A 21579-nucleotide genomic window follows, 5' to 3' on the forward strand; every position below is an offset into this window, starting at 1 on the left:
ACGTTCATTTGTCAGAATCAATTTGGACTCGAGTTCGACAGCGTGACAAAGCATCCCGACCGTTTCAGAGCAACAGGTGTTTCAGTTTAACGAGTGGCTGTTTTTTAACGAGTGACTTTCGGCAGATCGCGTCTGTTGTTCCCTTCGAAAGTGACTCGATAATAAACCCAGATGAGTATGTTTGTGGAACCGACTGAAGGCTTGAAGATAGATAAAGTGGCTCTCTGGCAGACTGTGTTTTTGTGTTTTGGATAATAGCTGCTGTGGCTTGGCAGGGATGCGGTTGATGACCTCCTCGCCTCCGCTGAGAGTCGTACATCCATCGGATGGCAGCGCGTGTGGATGAGAGGGATTTCTGTCACCGCATTGACTTACAGGAATCTTTCATCACTGACGCTCTCATGTCGCTGCTTATTGCAGATGATGATCATTCTGTGGCTTAACACGCACTCGGGGTGGAAATCACCAGAGGTCCCACGATACGATATTATCGCGATACGTCGAGTATTGCGATGTGTTGCGATGCATTACCTTTTTTCAACCGCAAATTGTCCCTAAAAGGAAAACTTTGTCAACAAAAATATAATTGATTTTGTTATTCCAGGACCAAAAAGTTTAGAATTGATAAAATAAAATCCTTGTATCGATACAATATCGCCACGCAAAATATCGCGATACTATGCTGTATCGATTTTTTTTTTTTTCTCTACCACACACACAGCGACGCTAAAGAACATTACTAACTAATGACTTTTGGTGCTGCTCATCAGTCATTTGTAGAAGGCAGAATGTATTTTTTTCTACATTTCTGAAATAATCCGATTCATTTAATTGTTTCTTATCTTTTTTGAAAACTCCTCGTTGATGTGTACAAGTCTCGAGCATCTGATATTCGACGGCGAACAGCACAATCAAATCCAAAATTCAATCAATAAGTTATCACGGTTTCATGTTGTGAAAAATGATGTTGTTTGTTTGTTGCGTTAAATAGGCTGCTGTTAAGCTCCCAACTCATTTGAACATAATGATGACTCATTAGAAAATGCAAAAAAAGGAGATTAAATGATGCGGCTGTCATAGCATTCCCAAGAAAGCTTCAAATTCTTGTACAAAATCTGTGGATTTCCACAATTTTACTTAATTGAATACAAACCAATGATTGCCTTTAAGTAGGACGTAAGTTGTATTGTAAACACACTGTAGGCTGTGTTTTGTACAAACAGCTGGTAGACATGTTTAATAGATGCAACTTTGATGTTAAAGTTAATGATCTAAAGCAGCGTCGTCCTTAAATGCTGCAGATGAGAGTGAGAACGCTGTGAGTGTGTGCAGGTCCTTGATACCTGTGTTTTCTCTTCCATCTCTACCCTTCTGTTCTCCCGGTGCTCTGTTTGTTCCAGCCATCTGTTTGTTTACCCTGATTTATTGTCCTTTTTTTTTTTTTTTATCTCCGCGCTACAGCGAGCGTCGCCTCTCCGATATGCAAATACAGGACCGGCTCGGTCTCCGGCAAATAATGCGGCGATCCCCAAAGTTTACATGAATAACCGAACCATCGGGAAATAGTATCTGTTTGACTGGGGAGGAGTGGACGAAGCGAGTTGTTAAAGGGTTGAGTTGAAGCCTGTGATTTACAGATTGTTGTTTACTTGCTGTTTTCATTCGGATCCCCGGCTGTTGATGCTTTCTTTTTAGACACAGAAACACATTTGCCACATAGCCTCTGTAGGTTTGCTCCTGAGCAGTTCGACAAATGAAGCCACACGGAACCTGGATAGAATTCAAAATATATAAATATATACTCGTATAAATATACTTGGAGGCACACATGTACCCTCATGAGCCTGCTGTTACTCGGCTAATGATCAGTGTCCAAGTCGTTTCTGTCATTGGGATGTGCTCCTATTCATCCATCACTGGCTGCTTGGTGATGCAGGGCGCATAAGTGGCCCTGCACTTCCCTCCTCCGTCCACCCCGTCCTCCCTTTTCTCTACTTCTCTTTCTTTATCTCCTCTGTCCTTCTGTTTTCCCTTTTTGCTCATCTATGGATGTTTTATGTGGCAGATTGGTAAAAGTAGAGCAGGCTTTCCACTCTTCTCCTCTTCTTCTTCTGTGGCTTGTAGGGCTTGCCGGCTCTCAGAGGAGAGAGGTCGATGGAAAGCGGAACAATTCCCCATAATGCAGTGTAAACATCGTCAAAAGATGTCGTGTTCAGAGAACCTTTGGTGGTGACTTGAGTGTGTTTTTTGATGTGACAGTAAGGCAACAAACAGGACAAGTTTCTTTGTATAGCACGTTTTAACAACAAGGCGATTTAAAGTGCTTCACATGAAATTATTCAAAGCATCAAAACATAACACAGAAGTAAATAATTCAGGAACATCCATGAAACAATTCAAAGAGCAAAATAAAGGAAGACAAGTTGCAGTTTAAGAAATACAATGCAGCATTGAGACGCAGACATTGATTAATAATGTCCTTGATGTGTTTCCTTAATCCGATCCCTTCAATTCAACTTTATGTTTACGTGCAATATAAATCATATTCTGGAATTCAAAAGGCGGACCGGACCGTGCTGTTATCTGAAAGCAAGCAACGCCTTTCCTCAAAGTTGGCAGCAACAAGGCGGTTCAGGACATTCTTTGCTTGGTAGGGAGTGATAGGTGCAGACGATGCAGAGTGATACGCATCAGTTTACCTCCTCGGTCTCCAGTGACATCCGTCGGCGCCTCCCCCTCCGTCTCCAGAGGCGGACTGGCCCGTTCCACATGCATGTCAAACTAGCCACACTTGTTTGTTGGTTTCGGGGGGAGTTTCCAAGCAGTATTGTTTTTTGTTTTTTTTAATCCGGAGCCTGTTTTTCCAGATTGAAGAACGATGACGTCATATTTTCACTGGCTGTAAACGCCTGTGGCCGCTCTCGCCGACTGCAGGCGGAGTTAGTGTCTAACTACCGAACGGTATCCTTTACACCTGCTGACATCCAAGCCCTGAGAATGGAGACATAGTTTATTCTCATTTTCCCTTTTAAAGATTAAAAGAGAAAGGCTCGCAGGGTTTAAAATGACACAGAGGCTTAAACCCGGCTACTCGCTAGCGGTGGGAATCACCAGAGGTCCCACGATACGATACTTAAGTCCCGATACGGTATTATCACGATATTATCGCGATGCGTTGAGTATTGCGATGTATTGCGATTTCTTACCTTTTTTTTAATCGCAAATTGTCCCCAAAGGAAAACTTTGTCAACAAAAAATTAATTGAGTTCATTATTCCAGGAACAAAAAGTTTAAAATTGATTAAAAAACACTTATATTTTGTTGGTCGTAGCTTTTGTAAACACACTTCATGTTTTGTTTTACAGGTCGAAAACATATATATTTTGATATTAAAAGGCAAAAAAATAGATTTTTGTGTGTTTCTTTTGCATTTCTTGTTCAATAAGTGCAGAATATGACCGGGGAATGTGACCCAAAAAGGCTAAAATCGCATCTTGACTTCAAGAATGGGAGGAAGACAGTGAGACCAATTAGCGCGATCGCAGCCCAACTGGGGAACTATCTGGGAACAAACATAATGTATTTTCTGGCAATGCAGCACTGCAGCCGTTCGTATGCACACACAAACACACACACGCTGCTGCAGTATAAAACGATATTCTGTCAAACCATACAATCCTAAAACTGTCTCTGGCATTTTCAGTTTGGGATTAGTTGTCAAGCTTGCGAGTGTTTCTTTCTTTTCTGCATCTCTTTGATCTGCTGCAGTACTCGCTCATATTCTCTTTCTTTATTAACGCTGCTCCAAGATGCCTCGCATAGTCTATTTTCAGCCCTCCTTACCAATCGTGTGGAATCAAAGGCTATTTGATGACACATTAATAATATATTTCCCTGTTTGTAACAGTACTGATAGTTTCTGTCCTTAATTTATTTCTGATAAATCATTATTTTCCCCTGTTTAAAAAAAAATTGAGTTAATAATTCTGCTTTGATACGGCAATGTTTGCCTTTTTTTTTTGGTTTTTGGAAGGTATAGCAACAGGGTTGAAAGCTCTGAAAGTGTGCGTGTGTGTGTGTGTGTGTGTGTGTGTGTGAAATGAATGCCTTTTGGTGGCAAGGGCCGCCTCGGGGGAACTCTGTAATGAGCGTGAAAAGGCATTTGACATTCTCTGTCGCGGGCCACAGGCTGTTTCAATTCAGCGCCGAAGTAGAATAACAGAGAGACAGAAGAGAAAAAACAATGAGCCAGAGAGAGAGCGAGAGAGAGAGAGAAAGAGAGACAGAGGGCGAGGAAAAAGAGGAGGATTAGGAGTGGAAGAAGTCTGATCTAAAGCCCCTACGCCCCATCTGGGAGGAGATGAGCCACGCTTGTCTGTTGGTTGCAGGGAGGGCTAAATTAAGTCGTCAGCAGCAGCAGCGACGTCGCTGAATCAAGGCCAATTGCGGACAATGCCCGGTCGGAAATGTCACAGCAATCATGTGCTGATTATTGCCAATGCAGTCACTCAGCGGTGTCCGTCTGTAGCCGGGCCATTAAGCTGCAGAGCGGCATAGTCACCGGACTCTGAACGGCGGCGACATGCCAACGTTTTCCTGTCCTCTAGGAAGACACACAAAGCTGCGCTCTTGTTGGCAATACATGGATGTTTACAGTTTCCTTCTCTAAGGTTTAATAGAGAAGCCTCTAGTAGGGGGAGACCTTGATAGCTGAAATTGTGTATTTAGTGTGTGCATGTACATTAAGGGGTGGGGGAAAAAATCGATACAGCATAGTATCGCGATATTTTGCGTGGCGATATTGTATCGATACGCGGAAGCCGAGTATCGACCTTTTTATTTAATCAATTTTAAACTTTTTGGTCCTGGGATAATAAATTCTATACATTTTTTTATTGACAAAGTTTTCCTTTGGGGACAATTTGCGGTTGAAAAAACGGTAATAAATTCGCAATACATTGCAATACTCAACGTATCGCGGTATCGTGATAATATCGCATCGGGACTTACGTATCGTGACGATATCGTATCATATGTGTCTTCCTTGTGTACGGTTTGTGGGCGGATGCATTCTTGTGTTTGCGAGTCCGAGTGTTGTTTTAAATCCTCGGTCGATTGCCGTGCTCTGACTTTCTTTCTCCTCCACAGTTCGTCGCCCGATGCATTTATTATTTAGCGCCAACGATAAATTAAATTAAAACACTTAATTGCTTTGGAGGGAACTAGTTTCCCGCGGCAGTCAAGTGTGTGTTGGCATGTATTTACCCTCACTTTACCCTCAGAAATAGACTTGCATGCTTTGCTTCTTCGGCAGCGAGATAAGATGGTCTGTGTAAATATTCCAGTCCGAGCTCGAGTGTTTACTTGCTGCTGAGCGCCTGCAGCTACAGCTCTTTCTCAACATCTCGAGCTCTCGATTACATTTGGGCTGCGACTTCATTTTTTTAATTATACAAATATAACTATTGTGTTCTTTTAATCTTTAAAGAAAAATCAAATCAAATCGTGCTACTGAGGATTGAATAAAAGAAAACACACAGAGTGTTTCTTTCGAGGAAACTGCTGATTACTTTACAGGTAAAGCGCTTGCTCAGGAGTCCGGGCTGCGCTCTGTTTGACCGCCAGCCAGCCTCATGTTTGAATTGAATATCAATGATTTTGGGATTGGTCTTGCCCGGCACAGCGTGAGGGCGAAGCAGGTTTCATATTTGATGCGTCTGCCGGCCGTCACGGCAGATTACTTCTGACCGGTCGAGCATAAGTTAAAGCATGTGATGGTTTTAAGTCGGCCGCTCTGCGCCGGTCGACCGGTCACATGCTGGGCACCGGCGGGTTTGAGGCCGCTGCCCCCACGCGCACGTGGACGCAAAAAAACAGTGGCAAACATTCTCCAACGTCGCTGCACTGTGGGGCCACATTAAGGCCCGTAGTCTCTTTGAAAACCGTCCAAGTTCTACCAAATCCCATCGGTGCGGTAAACCTGTTTGTTTGAAGTGGTTGTGCTTTGAAATGCCTCGTATACGAGGGCCGCCAGAAATACTGAGGTGAAGGGTTGAAAGGAAGTGGATTTTTTTTTTTCCTGACTTTGTGTCTCCAGCTGAATGATGTGAGCTCTGCTCATCCAGCTGGCACGGCAGAGAGCAGCGGCCTCGATGATCAACAGTTTGCATGTCTTAATGAAGTCCTGCCCTGCATAGGTGTGTGTGTCTGCACTTGTTTGCCTTTTATCTTAATAAATATATATGTAGTGTTGATTTATTGCAGCCTGCTTGTTAATCCTGACCTTTTCCAAGTGCGCGAGCTGCGCTTTGTACAAGCCGAAAGGAGTGACTCGCACACGGTGGCAGCCAAAAAGTCACCACTATCGCTGCCCTCGGGCCAAGAACTCTTGTTACACTTTTTCTTTTTTATTGCTCAGGGGTGTTATTAGTCATTCAAAGTGATTACACAACCATAGGAAATATCTCTCCTGTGAAAGGGAGGGAGCTGAGGGTGGGCTAACAGAGCCCATTGTTCTCCTGATCCGTGTTCAGACTGCAGGGAAAGGAGGCAGCACTTTGGAGTGTGTGTGTGTGTGTGTGTGTGTGTGTGTGTGTGGGGTGTGTGTGTGGAGGTGTGTGTGTGCGGGGGGCTCAGTCATGAGGACTTGAGGGTTGTGTGAGGTGCTGTGCGTGCCTGCTTGAGCCTCGTCTTGGGGGTCAGGAAGAACAACAGGAGTGTGTTATGCTGCACTCTGCTGGAGCCCAGCTGGGGCATTACTTAAGACAAACACACACACACACACACACACACACACACACACACACACACACACACACACACACACACACACACACACACACACACACACACACACACACACACAGACTTTTCCATAGTTCATTGAGCACAGCGGCGAGTCATTGTTGAGTGAACTATGGATTTGCGCGCGTGTGTGTGTGTTAGCGAGAGGAAAGGGCGTGTACGCGTACCGGCCGTGTGTGTGTTTGTCGGGTGTAGCTTTTCTTCTGTGTGTGTCTTGTGTGTTTTCAGCATGAACCGTATTAATGTTGCGTGCATTGTCTCGGGCTCCCTGTCTGTTTGTGTCTCGCTCATCTGGCTTCATTTGCCCCCCCCCCCCCCCCCCACCCCCCTGGAGTCTACTGATGTAGAACAGCGTGGTGAAAGAGCCGGGTGCGTTTTTCACAGCAACCGTACAATAACTGGTGTGTGTGCACAGGTGCACACACACAGGTGCGTGCGTGTTGATTAGATCGGTCTGTGTTGGAGTTTTGCATGGTTATCTGTCCTATTTGTGTGTGTGTGTGTGTGTGTGTGTGTGTGTGTGTGTGTGTGTGTGTGTGTGTGTGTGTGTGTGTGTGTGTGTGTGTGATTAGTAGAAGCAGCTGCAGCATGTGTTTAGATTCCAAGTGCCTTTTTTTTTTTCTTTCCTCCATCCAGATTTTCTGTGTTTCCTCACAGATCTCTCAGGCCCTTCTGGCCCCGAGGGTCGCCGATTTCAAGGCCTTTTTTCCACGCATGCCTCAGTGCTGTTGTCACTCTGGTGTGTCTCTGGCCATGTCGGTTAAAAGTGAAGAGATGCGAGTTGTGAAACGATATCCTCACGGCAGCTTTTAAAGCAACATTTTTGTGATTTTATTTCTACTTTCTGCCTGTGTGCAACAATGTGTGTCTCTCTCTCTCTCTCTCTCTCTCTCTCTCCCTCTCTCTCTCTCTCCACTGAGCGGCATTGATCAGTAGCGCCGCTCCAAAGCACTGACCAGACTAACAATTGCTGAGCGCCTGCTGGTCAATATTGCAACACATTCTTGTCCGTCCAGAGTCCTGAGTGATGCCATTCTCGCTGAAGGGCAGAGTAATCGTTGCAGTCCTCAGGTTGCACCTGCAAACTTTGTGACCCAAAGAGCTCTGACCTCTGCGCAAACCACGCCCTGATGTGATGTAACACAGCCGAAGATGTGGTTTTTTTTTCACATTTTACCCCTGAGGCTTTGTTTATCGGGGTCTTTCTTCTCGATAGTGCCTCCTCATCCTCCATCACCGCTTATTCGTACTCCAAAAACACTGAGCGTTCAGAGTCATAGAAAGCGCTCGTCTCTGCCTCTGTGTGTCTGTGTGTGTGCGTGTGTGTGTGTGTCTGTGTGTCACAACTCTGATATCTTTATCTACCTCTGTACAGAGCTTCTCCGAGCTGTCAGCCCCACAGCTCAGCCGAGCCGGTAACCTCTTCTCGTTGTCTTCTTTCTTTCTGCACAGCAACTTAGAAGTAATCATGTCTGAAGCCTTCTCTGCTTTTCTATCTCAACCTTTTTCAAAGTTTTGATGCCAACTTCATGACACGCTGGTCATTTTGTGCCGTGTCGAAACTCTGGGGGAAGAGGCGCATTCCTGTAAGTGTATGCCTGTGGGCAATAGTTTATGTATCCAACTATTTGTGCATTTCTGAAGAATAGGCCAGCTGCTACAGGAAACTCCAGTCAGAGGTATGAAGCATGGCACCTCTTGTCATTGGTCTGATGGTTTTCATTGGTCAAGGACCACTGGAAGACACAGCTTATTGTTTAAAGTTTAATATAGTTCTTCACACTGAATGTTAAGACTATGCAAAGCTCTGAGCATTGGAAGTGATGTGCAGCAGCATTTCACCTGTGACGGGGAAGGAAGCTGCCGGTGTGCTTTAATGCATGCAAATGTAACGGATGGTAAACACGGCTGAACTCATTTTCAACTCTATTTTTATGGAATTGAGTTTATTCACAGAGTAGTGCTGTTGTAAATACATTTGAAGTGGATGGTAATACAAAGTAGGATGTGTGATGGAGTTAGCAGTGTGCAGATTGCAATTATTGAGCGAAAACAATTTTTCTCTTTTTCATTTGCATCCTACAAAAAAAAACCACACTCAGAATGTGAGTAAGAAAGCGAGTATTGATTTTCAGTGTTTCTTAAAAAAACCCATTTGCACTTTGATGTTTTTAAAGTGATGATTTTCAAACCAACATCGCCTGTTTACAGACCTATGGCCAGACACCGTGTCGAGAAACCCCGGCCCTCGCCGAGCTAAATCGCTCCCCATACATAGTGATCGCACCGAAATCAATAGGTCGCCACAAGAAACCGGCTTTGTTTCATTCTTTCCTGCCCGACTCGGTGTAAGGTGGAATTGCATTTCACCGTGCTCATGGAAGAACTACATGCGTCGTATTGATTCTCTAAAAGTGATTGTGCGTGATAAACAAAGGAAAATGGGTTTTAGTACTTCACCACGGTAATCTTATCTACTGTGTACAGGCTGGCCTCTGTGCTCAAATGTCAGTCTGTGTAGTCAAAACAAAAAAGGGGATGCTTTGTGTTTGTGGATGTGATAAAGTATGAATCATTTTCTCCCTTCTCTCTCAAGTGTAACGAGGAAAAAACCCCCCTGATAATATGATAATATTGTAACCTTCCAATTCTCGGCCTCTGGAACGGGGCTTGCTTATCATCCCCTCTGGTGGACTTGCTCTCTTCTGCTCTTCAGGTAGCTGCAGTGCCCTCAGGGGTTGAACTACAGGTGTTTCACGACTGTGAGAGCGCTTACATTGACCGCTGTTGGCATTACTATGGAAGCCCATTTTTGACACACAAAAAAGTCATAATTAACAAAAAAATATATAGTTATGACAAAAAAGTCATAATTATGACAACAAAAAGTCATGACAAAAAAAAAATATGACCCCCAAAAAATTTAGATAGTAAGTATGCATGCACTGTTGATAATTTCGACTTTTTATGTCATTACTTTTTTTTGTCATACTTTTTTGTCAAAAAAAAGTATGACCAAAAAGTATGACCAAAAAGTATGACAAAAAAAAAGACCAAAAAGTATGACCAAAAAAAAAGTGACGAAAAAAAAAGTATGACCTAAAAACAAAGTGACAAAAAAAGTATGACGAAAAAAAAAATGACAAAAAAAAGTATGACGAAAAAAAAATGACAAAAAAAAGTATGACGAAAAAAAAAAAGTATGACGGAAAAAAAAAGTATGACGGAAAAAAAAGTGACAAAAAAAAAGTATGGTGACAAAAAAAGTATGACGGAAAAAAAAAGTATGACGGAAAAAAAAAAGTATGACGGAAAAAAAAAAGTATGGTGACAAAAAAAGTATGGTGACAAAAAAAGTATGGTGACAAAAAAATGACGAAAACAAAATGACGAAGAAAAAAAAAAGTATGATGAAAAAAAAAGTATGACGAAAAAAAAAGTATGACGGAAAAAAAAAAGTATGGTGACAAAAAAAGTATGGTGACAAAAAAAGTATGGTGACAAAAAAATGACAAACAAAATGACGAAAAAAAAAAAAGTATAATGAAAAAAAAAGTATGACGAAAAAAAAAAGTATGACGGAAAAAAAAGTATGACGGAAAAAAAAGTATGACGGCAAAAAAAAAGTATGACGGAAAAAAAAGTATGACGGAAAAAAAAAAGTATGACGGAAAAAAAAGTATGACGGAAAAAAAAAGTGAAAAAAAAGTATGATGAAAAAAAAGTGACCGAAAAACAAAGTGAAAAAAAAGTATGACGAAAAAAAAGTATGACGAAAAAAAAGTATGACGAAAAAAAAGTATGACGAAAAAAAAAAAGTATGACGGAAAAAAAAAGTATGACGGAAAAAAAAGTATGGTGACAAAAAAAGTATGGTGACAAAAAAATGACGAAAACAAAATGACGAAGAAAAAAAAAGTATGACGAAAAAAAAAGTATGACGAAAAAAAAAAGTATGACGAAAAAAAAAAGTATGACGAAAAAAAAAAGTATGACGGAAAAAAAAGTATGACGAAAAAAAAAAGTATGACGGAAAAAAAAAAGTATGACGGAAAAAAAAAAGTATGACGGAAAAAAAAAAGTATGACGGAAAAAAAAGTATGGTGACAAAAAAAGTATGGTGACAAAAAAATGACGAAAACAAAATGACGAAGAAAAAAAAAAGTATGACGAAAAAAAAAGTATGACGAAAAAAAAAATATGACGAAAAAAAAAAGTATGACGGAAAAAAAAAAGTATGACGGAAAAAAAAGTATGGTGACAAACAAAATGACGAAGAAAAAAAGTGACGAAAAAAAAAAGTATGACGGAAAAAAATAGTATGACGAAAAAAAAAAGTATGACCCAAAAACAAAGTGACAAAAAAAGTATGACGGAAAAAAAAGTGACGAAAAAAAAAAAAGTATGACCCAAAAACAAAGCGACAAAAGTATGACGAATAAAAAAAGTATGACAAATCACACATGTATCATTTCTACAGATGATGAATATGAAACTGTTTCTAATATTGGCACTTTCATATTTTTTCGACAATATTACTCTCTAGACTGGTAATATCACGGCGAGTGGTTGACCTTGATGATGTCGTTTCTGTCACGCGGCAGAAGATTTCTAGCATGAAGAAGCCTGATCGCCACAAAGATGCAGACGAAAATGTCGGAAAGAAAAGATAAGAAAAATATTCAGAGATATACAAGGAAACAGCGATGTGATCCGCATCACGTCCCGCCCGCCAGCACTCTCCACCCCAAACGCAGTATTTCCAGTAGGTGAGGATTGGTCTGACACGGACATTAGTTGGTGTGTGCTTTATGTGTGAAACGGACACTTGGACACCAACCGTGACTGATTCTCTGGACATCACCTGTCGTTCACATGAGAAAACAGGATTTGTAGTTACATAAAAGAAGTGAAGATTAGTTTCTGCCCTTATAGGAACCTGATAGAATGCTGTTAAATCAATACCATCAGCAGTGTCATCAAATGCAGTTTAATCGAGAGTGAAACAGAGGGCCCATTAGGCAGACGTCCATCATCGCGATCGCCCATCCCGAGACGAGAGATAAGATATCGCTCTAAACACAGGAAGGTCACGGTGCTCCGACCTCAAGACCTCAAGGAGGCGGGTCACAAAAGGCAATCTGTGGATGCAATCACCGCTCGCTGCGCTCTCGCTGCGATGCAATTTGGCTTAGGGGGCAGCTTTTATTTTGCTGCGCGGGCAGAGATTGCGGGCGGGGGGCTGATGGGAAAAGGATAGCTGACAGCGGGAGGAAGTAGCAGATTGGATAAGAAGAGGGAGGAGACTCACCGACCGAGGGTGTGAGACGGACGGCATGGAGGTGAGACGCTAACAACGAAGAGTGAGAGCAGGTGTGGATTTGAGACAATGCCTCACTGTGAAGGGTTCAGGTCATTCTGTGGCAAGCTGAAAGCTCTCAATCATGCTATACCTGTTGAGCTAATGTTAGAACACTACACATTGAGGACCTCCATTATATATCTGGAACTTCCCTGTTTCTATGTGTTCAAATACATTCAAGTTTTGGTCAAAGTACATATGTTTTTGCCTCATAGTGCTATTTTTCAAAGCACACAATGCAAACTAACTGATCAATACCAGCAGTAGACCAGCAATTCCCCTGTTGGTGCAAGGTCAACTTACTGTTTTTGTCAAGGGAGGCCAGTGGCTTTGAAGCAGCAATATAACTGCGTCAGTTCCCGGTTGGCAAGATAAAGCGTTGAAACTATTCTAAATATAGCATACACTTAATCTGAATATAAATTCTTAAGGTGGGCCTCTTTTTAGGTTGCTAAAAAAGGTTCTTCGGCTTCGCTGCTCGCTGGCAGACAGCCCTCAGACAGTTACCTGGTGGGCTTTTCGTACCTGAAAAACCATGAATGAAACACAAATGGATCTGCTCTTTGAAGAATGCTGGTTGATGAGTGAAAGTCATATGAACTGTGAAACACTGCATCCCTTAGTCCAGTGGTTCTCAAACTGTTTCTGTCTCCACTTTGGAGGAAGCAAAATGTTCGGGCCCCACCGCCCCAACAACATGGGAACAAAATGGGAACAAAACACTTGTTGAGACTCCTCCATCCGTGCTTTTTTAATGAATAGATTAAAGAAAATGTAAATCCCTTTCAAGTGAACCAGATTGCTCCATCTGACAAGAACTAATAACATGTGCAATCACTTTGTTAAAACAATGCAAATAAAGTTATACATGTGCAAAAAATAACTCATATTTGGCAAACAAAGATGAGCAAGGAAGCCGGTTGGATCCCTGTTTTCTCCCCATAGTTTCATGTTGAAGTGTCCTTGAGCAAGGCAGTGAAGCCCCAGAGCTTCACAGCAGCACAAAGCTCCTTCATTACATAGGATGATGACGAGCAGAGAATAATCCCCTCACTGTTGGATTAATAAAGGATTCTTTAAAAATAAAAAATAAAATCTTTTTTTTTTTAGAATCTGCATCTCCCCTGCGCCCCGCCTGTAATACCTCCGCGCCCCACTAGAGGGTCGCGCCCCACAGTTTGAGGCCTATACCCTTCTTCTTTCTTTAGTTTTTTCTCTTTCTTTTATTCCATCCTTGTTGCTTCGTCTGCCGTCCACGAGCTTCTGCTGTGTGTGTGTGTGTGTGTGTGTGTGTCTCTGTGTGTGTGTGTGTGTGTGTGTGTGTGTGTTCTGCAGCAGCGTCAGGAAACACAGGAACATATGTCCCACTCTCCTGACCCCTTTATGTAAGGGGCTTTGCAATGGAGGAAGGGCTCGGTTAGCGGTTGGGTGATAATAAGCCGAGGCTAATTGAGAGCGGGCGACCGGCGACCGGCACCCTGCGGTGACACAAGGAGAGGTGAGGAGGGCAGAGGGGCCGCACCGCCCTGAGAGCGCTCCAACAAAACGTATGGCAACAGTACGTCTGCTGTTGTTGATTCCAATTTAGGAGGAGGACGCTTGAATGCAGCACCACGTTGGGCGTGCGTGTGTGTGTGTGTGTGTGTGTGTGTGTGTGTGCAGTGTAATTACCAATGGTTGCCATGAAACAGTGGTTGATAACACCAACAGCCTGTTGCTCTGTGTGTTTGTGCGTCTGCGGACCATTATGTCATTAATGAATAACTTCCGACAACAATACAAAACTATAATTACCGCAAGTAAACTGCACAGTTCAGATTAAGCCTCTTATAATAACGCAATTTAGTCAGACATAATAGTTAACTATGGTATGAATGAGGCCTTTAAAATGTTAAATGTTTATGAATCACTTGAAAAAACTGTGTTGAATGTTATTCAGATCAAAAACACTTTTTTTTCCCCGCATTTCATGATTAATTTGTAAGGGATTGCCTTCCTGGCATCTGTAATGCAGCTCGTGTTTAATCACGTTGAGTCCCGGCTGGATAACAGCGTCTGTTAGATGCTGTCTTGAGGCTGCAGCCTGGAAACAGAAGATCTGTCAAACGTGTGGTTAAAAGGACATTCTCCACAATCAATGAATTACGAGTTACATATCCCACTGGATTTGTTTTGGATTAGGCCAATTTCCTACAAGACGCCACTAATCCCTGGAGGACGCAGGTTTTTTTTTTTTTTTAAGTCTTTTTTTTGAGGCTGTGGAGACCCAATCTGGTCAGCATCATTCCCCATCTGTGGCTCTGCATCCGCGAGGAGCTGCTGCCGAACACGATGCAGAAACCGCCAGCGAGAGCAGATGCAAGCCGGGGGAGGATTCACAACAGACACAATCTGCTTGCTCTTATTTTTGTCACAGTATTGGGTTGCTTCCTGTTTTATTTTGAAGTCCTCTCTGTCCCTACATTGGCCGGATTATGACCGGGCTCGGCTCCAAGCACACCCTGTTTCATGCTAATTGCAGTTGACCGTTCTGTAACACCATTTGTAGTCAGTTTAACGTGAAATCCTATCCATAGTATTAAGATTCTCGTGATGTAAATTGACCTTTTCGCCTACCCGCATCCCCCCACGACTGCTCCAGCAGCAAAATCGGGTTAAAAATATAAATACATAGAAGTTAAATCCTAAAGATCACAATACCAACATGTCACCCGGTGACGAGACAGAAGTCAATTCATTTCGAACGATCGCATGAACGTCTACGGAGCCGGATACCTGCCAGGCCCTGGCTCGAGCTGGCCCAAGCTACGATACGATTGGCCAGTCTGTGTTTGAGGGGCGGGACTTGGCAAAAGGTCAATCCTACAGCACGTGGAAATCTTTTTTTTTTCTTTAGGGTATTTAACCAAAGCTCATTTCTCTCTGTTGCCGCCCCCCATATTTATCTGTCCCATCTGTCTTCAGCCTGTCGAACCATCTTCGCATTCTTGCATCCATTCTTTCCTCCACAGAAACGTCTACAACCCCGCTCAGTCTGGCACCGGGGATGGAATCGATTTAAGCATCCGTTCCTCTGCAGCATCCTGCATCCTGGGCTTGTTTTCCAAACCCGGATCGATACTACGTCATAATGATGACGTAGTATCGATCCTCAACGCCCCTTTTTCCTTCTCGGTCCCCCTGACGCAGCAGTAACACCTCCTTCATACGTCTCCTGCATTTTGTACCGCAGAGCAGCAGCACGCGAGCAAGTCTTATCCGACAAAAGGGCCCATTGATTTCGGTCCAGCAGCGCGTGCTTCCCAGTCGGCGCTGGGGAGCATTGATTCAGGCGCTGTTGAGATACTGCTCCTTATTGAGATGGGATTACATGCTAAATGGGGTTGTCTATAATGGGCCAGTCGGACATGCAATAGAAAACGGTCGTGTACCTCGTAGGAGCACACCAGGCCGATGATGTGTCGCCAGCAGTCCTGCTGCAAAAAGGATGATTTCCCACTTGCTTTGAAACAGCGTACGCTGACATGAGCTCAATCTGAATTTCTCCTTTTGCAACATCTGCAAATTTTCTACCGTGTTAAGAATGGCGGTATCATGCTATGAAACCCGGGAAATGCGAGACTCAGAAAGGGCGTGGTTAGCGGACCAATCACAGTCTTGCGGGCTGCGAACGGCTCGCGTAGCTTTGTCGGATAGTCCGAAATTTTGGCCGACGCACACAAGATGGCTGACGAGATGACACAAGGGACCCTTGAGGGTCTCGCGTGCTTGCGTCTCTGAGAAAAACCCCGAGTATAAATGGCCCCCACAGCTCACCTAGGACCCTCCTGTTGATGATGCTGTTCAGAGAGGACACCGATCAGCTCTGCTGACCTTTCAGACGCACTCTCGCATCGTCTTCTTTCTCCCACGAGTCCTGCAGCGAGGAGAATGGACAGGAACACGATGCCGCGGTTAATTGCTTCATGTTGACACTTGCTCCTTCTGCCCCCCCCCACCTCCTTGTCTCCGGTCTTCTTAATCAATCTCTCTCTCATTTCAGCGCTCTTCTTTCTCGCTCCTCATCCTCCTCATCGGCCTTTTGACTCGCTGCCCCTCTCTTGCTATTGCCTCGCCTTTACCTTCAGCTGCCCTCGTCTCTCACGTTACTTGAATTGCGTTGTTTTGCTGTTTCGGCACGAGCAACCCTTCCCTCCTTCACCTCCACCCTCCCCTCCGACTCCGGCTGTTCTGTTGTTTGAGACGACAACGTCAGATGAGTTAATTGTCTCATTACTAAAGTGTTGTCTGCACCACCCTTATGAATTCATGAGCTCATGAGGGAGCATCGACCCAAGTGTGTGTGTCCGAGTGTGATCTCTAGTGCTCTTTTGGGTCCGATCTCTCGGTGTCGTTACCGTGTCGTGGTGTGAAATATGTTTGTTTTGTTTGTTCTTGTGTTGTGTTGCAAACCTCAGGACCAGAGGCAATGGCGCAGCTTTGTGTGATCACTTACATTTAAGACATTTTGGGCGATGATCAATAGCTCTTACTCTGACAACGGCTCCACCAGGGCACCGGTAAACAACTCCAATACCAAATCAAATCTTCACATCGCTCCGGAGAGAACACCTATTTAATTCTGGCCACATACACACCGAATTTTTCTCGAAAAGGGCAAAGGGAATGTTTTTCTGCTGCATTGCATTGTGGGTGTGTACCGGTCAAATCAGTATCTTATTAAATGTGAACAGCATTCTCTGGTTCAATTTGTCTTTTTTTACCATAAATATTTTTGGTAAATTTGCTGAGTTTTACCAACTAATTGATCGTCAAAGGATTCGACTTCTTCAGAGAGAGAAAACATCTCACAGTTTGTTTTTCTGGTGTTGAAACTCAAATGAAAAACATGATGCGTCTCTGTTCATTTGGGCTTAATTGTGTCGGAGAATCTTTTAAATATGAATCTCTGTGGGTCTTTATGTAAATAGTTGTAATTGACTCAAAGTCCAGAGGTGTACAACTAGTACTTCTGAACATCCTGTTTTTCTTTCTTCAGTTCCAATTTGCAGCTTGAAGCGAGCTACGACAACTTAATTGTGCATGTTTTGTACGGACTGATTGACTCCTTCTTTTTTAATTATATCCAGTCACTCAGACTTAAAGTAATCCACCTCATCACCTCAAAGCAGTTTTTCCCAGGGAAATATGATGTAATCTCATTAGCGTTGTATTGTTTTTCAATTACTCACATGGCCTCGATCGGCTCGTAGCCGCTCCGCTTGCAGTCTGTTCCTTCCTGGCTTTGTGAGATGTTGTTGTTGTTGTTGCTGCAGCGCCGCTTTTTTCTCTCTGAGCAACACGACGGGTTCCTGGGACGGAGGAGCCGGACGTCCTCCGGTTGCCTCATTGCTTGTTGCCGATGATTTCATGCTCAATTTGTGGTCGTCAACAACTTGCGGAGTGTCGGAAAAATACGTTGCTGTGTGGGAATTTTCAAGGTCTTACGTCGTCGTCACATTATGATGCGTTCAAACTCTAATTATAGAAATGATGTTGTGTTGAACAATAGGCAACAATGATTGGTGTTAATAAAACTAGTAATGGCAAGATTTGTCTTAATCATAGCATAAATATTTAAATAAAAATACTATTGATTTATGTCTTTAGCGTTTGTGGGATTTATTTTTGTGCAAATAACCACTTCAGATGACTATGACAACGAATAATACTGTGGGACTGTGTACAATAGGAACCGCCGGCAGCTGAGGTGTAATTTCAAACACTGGGATTTAATATTTGCATGTAATACTTTTTGTGTAAAATATATCAGACATTGAATAGCACAGCCAGAGTGAAACAGTTGTTTGCCTCCCAAACTGCAAATTTGTAAAAAATAAAATAAAATACACAGTCCGTAGATGTTACCATAAAAATCTCCTCGGACTAATTTGGTAAATTAATTATATTCTCACATCATGAGAAAAAAATACATTTTGCCTCAAATATACAAAAAATTCATACACACAAAACATTTATTTTAACGCAACTTTCTTAAAGCAAACATGTGGCAAGAGTAACAAACCTGAAATGAAGTGTGTACACACACACTTCAAGTGTGTGTGTGTTTGTGTGTTTGGTTTGGTTACTTTATTGGTACCCGAGGGTAGATGTGGTTTGCAGGAGTAAAAACAGTAGAAAAATAGTAGAAAAACAAGGCATCCATCTTGACGTACATTACCACAAGCGTGATAAAAGTGCTCAGAGCTCCAGATCAGTGCTGTTATAACTATAATTTGTTCACCTGTGTGACGGCTGCTGGAACAAAGCTGGTTTTATAGAGCTTTGTTATGTGTGTGTGTGTGTGTGTGTGTGTGTGTGTGCTACCACACAGGGACTTCAAATCAACTTGCAATGTACCAATGAAATCAAACGGGTCAGAGTCCACGATGTGGACCGACGGCGCAGAGCGAGAGCGAGGCCATCGAGGCTCCGCCCCCAGCGCTCGCATCACAGAGCCTCCTTCTGCCGCCCGTCTCCCTCGGTTAGCTCGGCCTTCCACAGGTCACCGCACCCCAACAACGAATCACTTCTGGAGCCGCTCACCTGAACCTTCAAATGATGGGGCAAGGCCTCGGGATCAGAGGGAATTCTTGAGTTTAGTATCTTGAGGCTCATGATAAACACGTTGTGTGTACCCGTGAGCTCCAACAAATGTGTTTTTTCATGTGTTTCCCTTCTCTTAAACATTTGCAATGGTTTTTAAATCTTGCTTTGTTTACACCCATGTTTACACGCCGCTAGAGTCTTTGTCTTCCCTGCCTTTGCTGGCGCATTGCTTGGCAAGTGCTAATACCAAGGCTTGTATTTTTAAAGAAAATCTATTTTTCAATAAACCTGTTTCTGATGCGTCTTGGAACGTCGTCCCCAAAATGTCTGACTATCCGACAAAGCTACGCGAGCCGTTCGCAGCCCGCGAGACTGTGATTGGTCTGCCAACCGCGTCCTTTCTGAGTCTCGCGTTTCCTGGGTTTCACAGCAGAATGGCGCCATTTTTTAAAAGTCGTAGCAGAAACATGAACAATGGATCCCGTTAAAGAACTTTTTGGCTGAAGAGGTCCAGCAAATATGAGCGTTTATGTAACCCGTCTTTGACGGAGTGTAAGGACACGCAGATGGGGGAGATATCGGTGAACGTCGACTCTAAACGGTCGTTGCGCCACCAGCTGTATGAGAAAAGGCGGGAACCATAAGCCAACACGAGTCCGTTGATGCGACTGCGTGGCCAGCCGCAGTCACAAGAGTCTATATATATCGCCCTTCACTCACCACTCGTGCTCCTTGTAGAGTCGCCCCACACCCGACCTCGGCGGAGCATTAATTATCAGCTGAGGGCACGTTGTTGTGTCTTATCTCGCTCTGGCACAAGGACGAGTCAGACGGTCGTGACAATTTTTGCGGAGGTCATTTCTCAATGAGCAAACGCAAATGAGAGTGACGTCCCGCGAAAGGCCGTGATATAACACGAGACCTACAGCTGACACGTTTACAAAAGTCACTGACTCCCAATTACACAACGCTCTTTATGTTGATGCCCCTCCTCTCTCCCTCTACCGCGGACCTGGACTGTGGCTATCTGGATCGTGTACCGTGCATATACTACTCATTATGTACTGTAACTCTGTGACGTTCATCATCCTGGTCATCTTTTTTTTTCCTGTAAAAGGGGTTTTACTATCTTTTATTTTGGGAGTTTTTCCGATCCGATGTGAGGTTGTGGGAGAGGGATGTCATGTGTGTACAGACTGTAAAGCCCTCCGAGGCAAATCTTGTATTTGTGATTTTGGGCTACACAAAATAAGCTGACTTGAATGTCGCTTTGTGTGACGCACGCGCCTCTCACAAAGTGCCCGGTGAACTTATGCACTCGCTTGACCTTGACTCCGGCCGACGACGTGAGCAGAACACCGATGCCACTTCAGGAGCACACACACACACACACACACACACACACACACACACACACACACACACACACACACACCCTTTACATCTCTGCACTTGAATGTGCATTTACATCAAAATGCCGTGTGAGAGCAGACTGAACAGTTGTTGACAGGCTGATTATATTAAGTGTGTGTCTGCGCTTTCTGGGCAGGATCTATTTATTTACTTGTGTGTGTGTGTGTGTATGTGGGAGAATGGTCTTTGGTGATAAAGTGGAGGTTGTTATGCAGGAGAGAGCGGTTCACATGGAGACCTTGAATGCGTAACAATGAGTAATCGTGCAAGCAGCAGGTGCAGTAAAATATCCAGGTTCTTATGTGCCCTGCATGCGTCCTCTTCCGCAGTCATCCATCGCCAGCCCGAGACCCGTCCGTCCTTCCTCACCCAGCTCCCTCCTTTTTACCACAGCTTTAAAATTCACCCCCATGGCCCAGGATTGTTTTTAAATTACTCTCAAGTCGCTGCTCGCAATCACATCTCCAACCTTTGCCTTTTTGAATATAGATTGCAAACAAGGGGAAGACGGACAAGCTGCAAAACCAGGTGTGTTTGCTCGCCTCCCGCCTCTCACATAAGGAATAGCTTGCGTGTGTTTTTGGCTCTTTTTTACTCAAAACATCCCACCATGTTTTGTTTTTTTTCTTTTCTTAATTAAAGCCATCTCTCTCTGCCACAGATACTCAGCAGAATTTACTTGGGGGTTTGGGGAATAGGATGACAAGAATGCAAATTATACTTGTCATGTTTGTTCTGAGACAAGTGTGTGTGTATATATATATATATATATATATATATATATATATATATATATATATATATATATATATATATATATATATATATATATATATATATATATATATATATATATAAAGAAAGAAGCCTTGGAGTGAGAACAAGCTCGCTTTACGGTCACGTCTGACGATTCTTCCCTCAATTGAAATCGAAATCATTGCCTTTTCCTCTCATTGAATGATTCATCATAAATCAGCAGTGTGTGTGTGTGTGTGTGTGTGTGTGATTGCGGACACACCTTCTGGGTGCAAACTACTGCCAAACGTATCACAATTGAATTCTGAATAATAAATTGCAGCGGTCAATTGCTGTTCAAGTGGTCCATTCAAAAACCTCTTATAGGCTGGAAACCTGAAAAAAAACAACCTTCTCAACCTTTCCACATTTATGTACTCCGGGAAACTCATTTTTTACTATCGAGGAATGTAAAACCAACAACCTGGTGCTGGACTTGGTTCTTATCGGGAGGTTTTGGGTCAGCCTTTCCCTCCCCTATTCAACGGTGTTTGTTTTCAGCAGGGCGAATAAAGGATGTTAGTCAAATACAGCCACTTCTGAACCAGGAGAGTGGATAGGGAGGGGGGGGGGGGGAACAATGAGGACATTGTGCAATAATGGACTTGCTGTAACTC

At 43.3% G+C, this 21579-nt stretch overlaps 1 protein-coding gene across 6 annotated transcripts in view; it reads left to right on the forward strand.

The window, feature by feature from the left end:
* magi3a (membrane associated guanylate kinase, WW and PDZ domain containing 3a) overlaps nucleotides 1-21579 on the forward strand; it is a 112535-nt gene that overhangs the window by 12976 nt on the left and 77980 nt on the right. For 4 of the 6 annotated variants that reach the window (XM_068598590.1, XM_068598591.1, XM_068598594.1 and 1 more), the window contains exon 2: nucleotides 20657-20695. The exons of the other annotated variants lie outside the window; for them this stretch is intronic. In XM_068598590.1, coding sequence (XP_068454691.1) covers nucleotides 20657-20695 — 39 coding nt within the window. The remainder of the gene's footprint in view (nucleotides 1-20656; nucleotides 20696-21579) is intronic. 6 annotated transcript variants of the gene reach the window in all.

Source organism: Clinocottus analis, unplaced genomic scaffold (assembly GCF_023055335.1).
Source record: "Clinocottus analis isolate CAN_PGR_092001 unplaced genomic scaffold, fCliAna1.0.p SCAF_4, whole genome shotgun sequence".
NCBI lineage: Eukaryota > Metazoa > Chordata > Actinopteri > Perciformes > Cottidae > Clinocottus > Clinocottus analis.